We start from the raw sequence: 4,956 nt of genomic DNA on the forward strand, positions 1-4,956 counted from the left end.
CATGCGTGGAGCATTGGACAAACAGTACAACATACAAAATTAACAATTACAAAATATTCATTTCAGACGACAAACTTATTCTTGGTAATGGAGTTGCTCTTGGTCGCAGTATCGGCATGGGCCTGATAGCCAATCACAATTTTGGCAGGCAGGCCTAGTCCTTCCTTGAACTTGCGGCTAAAAAAACAAAAACAAAAAACGAACAATTCAATGTCTTAATATTTTTGCAGTTAGCAAGGGGCAACAGATGTGTGGACTTGTTGGGACCCAAAGTGCAACTGACTAACTGGCAGTGAAAATTAAAGAGAGAAGTTATCAGAGTTGTTGTAAGCATTACTAAAAGATCTGCGAAGAAAGTCAACATGCAAAAAAAAAAGTCAACTTTATTGCCTAATTAACCCTTCAGGTTGTTAGAAAATTGTGTGGTATGCTCGAAATAAGAGATACAAGAAAAAAAGGATACAGGAGAAAAAATCATAACACCTTACACAAAATACAATATGGCTTTTAGGAAATACTTTGATAACAGCGTTGAGTTGAGACCAATTAGCCTCAGTAGTTTTTCCAGAACTACTGTTCTGGATCTGATACAACTTAGCCCTCTTCCTGCTACACACCTCACATACTGCTCTTGTTCGACATGCTGAAAGCACATTTACCCAATGCAAGTGACAGCCTCTCTGTTTTCTGCATTTGTTGTCCAGATGGCAATTTTATCACCTTTTGCACGTACATTAATGACGGCGCCACACACATCAGCACTGTACACATCAAAGCCCTCTCCAATAATGCACAGGAGCTTAAGAGGGAAAAAAGTAAAAATAGCCAGTTAATCAAGGCAAGTGACATGTAATTTCTGACTTGCATTAGGGATTATAATTTTTTGAGCAGCTGTCAAGATTACAAGACTTCTTGGCGAAGCTTTAAAAAAAAACCAGTCCAGTAGCTTGTTCCTATGTATTAATTCTACAACCATAATTTGGAATGCTTTCAGCATTTTTTGCACATTAAATTGAGGCTAAGGCGTATTTAGCTTCAGCCGTGATGGATTTAAACCTTGGAAGTTTTCTTGGATGGAGCTGGATCCATTGATGGCTGTAATGCACATTCTTCCCAAAGCAACTATTTCCCCCTGCCCTGTACCAATCACGGCCTCCTAATAATCCCCATCTATGAACTGGCTTTATCACTGTTCTCTGCCCCACTGAAAGCTGGTGTGTGGAGAGCGGACTGGCGCACTCAGGCTGGCATCGCATCACCTAGATGGGGACACACTGGTGGTGGTGGTGGTGGAGGGGATCCCCATTACCTGTAAAGCACTTTGAGCATAGTGTCCAGAAAAGTGCTGTATAAAAGTGTAAGGGATTAATAATTCAGCCTCTGAATTTAGAAAAAAGAGATACTACTCAAACATATCAGATTCACAAATAAAACTAACACAACTGAGAATAGAATCAGTAAGTTTAAAAAGTATCGGCACAGAATTTACAGGCACCACTCACTGTATCAAGCCAGAAGCGGTCAAGCTCGGTGTGTCTCTGCTGTTTGGACAAGGTGATCAGCCAGCGCCCACCACACTTATTACTCCTGTCCTCCCACATCGGCTCAATCCCATCCTAAGAAATACACCCACAGGAATAACCCAACGTTGCTGACTGAATGAAAATGAATAGCTCCAAGGTCCAAGATTACCATCACTTTTCACAGAGTAATGTCAAATTTACATTTTAATTGAATGAACAACAAGGAGTTGGAGAGAACTGCATTATGCCTTACAGAAACTATCCCATCCCCCAGCACAAGTGTTTTTAACAAAGCAGCTGAAACCACAGAGGACCCATTTCATACTAGAGTGTGAAAATCTCGATTACCAACACTGCCCTCTATAAAGCCCAGGAGAAACTAAAATCTAGATTACCTTAAACACAGAATAGTCACAGCCTGAGGACAGCTTGCTGGCCACTTTTATGTTGTTGTATAATCTTTAAAAAAAGATGACATTTAAAAGGAGATGGCACAAAATATCCATTTAAAAAAAGCTGCATTTGGAGGTGGAAACAAAATAAAAAGCAGCACAATTGCCAGAGTTTGAGCCTATCTGACATTACAGGTTTTCTTTCAACCTACTGTACATGCTGTTTTAAGGACTGGATGGAAAAAATCATTGTGGTGAAAATTTTACAGAAACATTTGGATTTGAAGTAAAGTTAGATTTCCTATTTCTTAACTTTCCCTCCAAGCACAAAAGAAACTTAGTATGTAACATTTTAGATCTACCCAACAAAGATGCACACAAAACAGATGACAGTCTTGCTCCAAGTGCAGTTTGCGGGGTAAACTGATGAAACGATACCCATTTGTGCCACACGATGGCAGTCTACATTTAGCTATGATGAAAGATTCCTAAAACCAGGGCATGCCAAAGGATTTTGCAGTTTCTCCAACACCCAGCCTACCTCTACAGATGATGAAAAAGGCTTACAGTATGGAGCAGCACAGAAAAACCATCTAAATTATTTAACATTTTCCACAATATTACTTAGGTGTTGCTAGCATGGGATGGCTATGATATTAAATGTTTTCTCACCCAATAAGGATTCTCTATTATCCACAGTGCTAAAAATGGCACCCCCCCTTAAATCTGGAATTGGAGTATTACTCACGCCCAGAAGTCCTCCACTGTGTCAAACTTAGTGATGAGCCTCAGATTTTCTTGCCAGGTTTTGCTTTTGTCGTTCTTATAGAACCAGAGGGCCCACCTGCAAGAAGAAGAAAACCCACTAGGAGTTTCTTGATGAGCCAAATGCGACTCCTGAAGAAAAGTCCCTGTAAAAGAACTGACTCATTAGTGCTGCTCAGCACATTAAAAATGTCACTTGACTTGAACCCAATGCAGAATTTGGTTTGCTTAAAACATGGATATATCCTAGACTACATCCACAGGAAGTCAGTAGTAAACAAAAATGATAGCTTTAAATGAATTAATGTTTATAATTATGCTGATATTGCATATTATACTGTCTGTCGAATGCTACGCGTCACAGGAAAAGAATGGAGCAGATTAAGCTGACAGATGTTTCCATTGGGCCAGTTGGTACAGTTTAGAGGGCAAGTAGAAATATAAGCTCTAAAGATGACATTTCAGTAAAGTGCTTTTGCAATGTGAAGAGGAAAATTAAAGTCTATTGAAACGGACATCTACTAATTCAAGCACAATTCAATTTTTTTAAATCTTGCAATACCAAACAAAACTTAAAAAAAACTTCCTGAAAAATGCAATTCAGTAGCTTACAACTGAAAGCATTAACATTGCAGCCATAGAAAAGCCCACCATATACATACTGTATCAAAGTGACCTTTGTTATCTTAACCTGGTGGGTCCATCAGCACTTACAGGGACTTAAAGCAGGAGGCAGATATCTATCTGGGCATGAAACTGGACAGCATTTCTACCAATAAGTACCACAGGGTCTTATGCTTCCCTGACACAAACTGCACTTTCTCTTGAACTATAAAATAAAGTGGAAACAAACTAAACTAAGAGGTGTTAAACACCACTTCCTCCCAATGTTCTCTTGAATGAAAGGCTCGTCTATTTACTCTTCTGTTCCCCACAGGTTGTTTTTTTTGTGCCCGACTGGTTTCTCTCTTCCTGACTTTCGTGCTGGCCAACAGGTAAGAAGTCGGGTCTCCTGCCGACAGCCTTCACTAAAAAGACACAGCCGCACTCTGCACAGGCACCTGGCTCTTGGCAGTCAAGCAGAGTGCAACAGCTGTGCTGTTTAGCAGATCTGCTAAGTTGAATCGGCAACCCAAGTGCTTGCACTTCAGCAGCAACGGCAAATTCAATTATACATTACTAGCATGTCGGACGGTCAGAGAAATTCCTCAACTCACACCTAAGCGTTCTTATGCATCCAAATTCAGTGGTAAGCAGCTTGCCAGAACTTCAGCAGTAGATGCTGGAGTCAGGCCTAAAAATGCACCTTAATCGCCTACAATGTCCTGCCAGTCACAAGGTCACGATCGTACCGCAGCCTTTCTCTGCAAGGTGGAGAAAGTTATTCTAAACAGGTCACCTCACACCAGCTCAAGCACTGATCCACCACACCTGTTTTCTAAAGGATGTTTAAGGCGCTTTCCCAGCAAAAGGGCCGCTTCTTTTCCATTTGCTTTGGCCGTTTTCCTCAGCTCTCCTTTGTCACGTCTTGGGGGCAGAGCAACCCCCTGTGGAAAAAAAAAAGACCAGTAATAATTAAGTCTTTTTAAATAAAAATACAGATGAAAATGATGGACGAATGCATCATTGCTTCGCCATACCTGTCTTGGGTATCATTAATGCGTTTTTTTACCTTCAGAAGTTGATATAATTGCCATAAATGCTAGAAGGAAAGGAAGAGAGCAAAGATCTAACGCCGCTTAAGCGCTCAACATGTGTTTCTATTCTAATTTCTATTTCCTCTATCGAGAAATAAACCCAGCACCTATTGTAAGTGTGAGCTGCAGTTTACTACGAGCTACGTGTAATTGGAAGGGACATAATTCGAGCTAAATTTCCCCTACGAAAGGTTTCGGACACAAACTTCGCAGCTCTTTGAAAGCTCACCGGGTGCAATGCCGCTGTTGCCATGATGATTTAATTAAGACGGGAGAAGGCCCTTCTCAACACTTAAATAGCCCCTGGGCATCCGGAAGTAGACCACTTATATATCTTATTATTGTCATTATTATGTTATTATGTTTTTATTTATCATAATAATAACCATCATAATAATATTTTTATTTCTATTTTTAATGAAACGATACTTAAAAAGAACTTCATACTGTTTTGTTAACTGATAACAAATATTTACATGTTACTTTCTGTTCCTAGGGATGTTTCATTAATAATATAATGAATTTGTTTCATATTATTTTATTTAGCATATTCAAGACTGCTTGTGCTAAAAATTCAGA

The 4,956-nt window shown here is 39.7% G+C and overlaps 1 protein-coding gene across 1 annotated transcript; it reads right to left on the bottom strand.

The window, feature by feature from the left end:
* On the bottom strand, positions 1-4,630 carry eif4e1b (eukaryotic translation initiation factor 4E family member 1B). Its single transcript, XM_088932695.1, has 7 exons — positions 4,607-4,630; positions 4,112-4,227; positions 2,664-2,759; positions 1,919-1,982; positions 1,503-1,616; positions 660-799; positions 1-177 (listed from the first exon to the last, which is right to left on the bottom strand). Exons 1-7 carry the CDS (start codon positions 4,628-4,630, stop codon positions 63-65), a joined length of 669 nt encoding a protein of 222 aa, XP_088788821.1. The 3' UTR covers positions 1-62.
* Positions 4,631-4,956: the final 326 nt, after the last annotated feature.

Source organism: Atractosteus spatula, chromosome 14 (genome assembly GCF_055471065.1).
Source record: "Atractosteus spatula isolate fAtrSpa1 chromosome 14, fAtrSpa1.hap1, whole genome shotgun sequence".
Lineage (NCBI taxonomy): Eukaryota > Metazoa > Chordata > Actinopteri > Semionotiformes > Lepisosteidae > Atractosteus > Atractosteus spatula.

Excerpts from the sequence above, each read along its gene's own strand:
- eif4e1b (XM_088932695.1), bottom strand. The coding sequence starts at position 4,630 with ATGGCAACAGCGGCATTGCACCCG. Across the intron at positions 4,228-4,606 it reads CAACAGCGGCATTGCACCCG|GGGGTTGCTCTGCCCCCAAG; the intron begins GTGAGCTTTCAA and ends TTTTTTCCACAG. Across the intron at positions 1,617-1,918 it reads GTGACTATTCTGTGTTTAAG|GATGGGATTGAGCCGATGTG; the intron begins GTAATCTAGATT and ends TGTATTTCTTAG.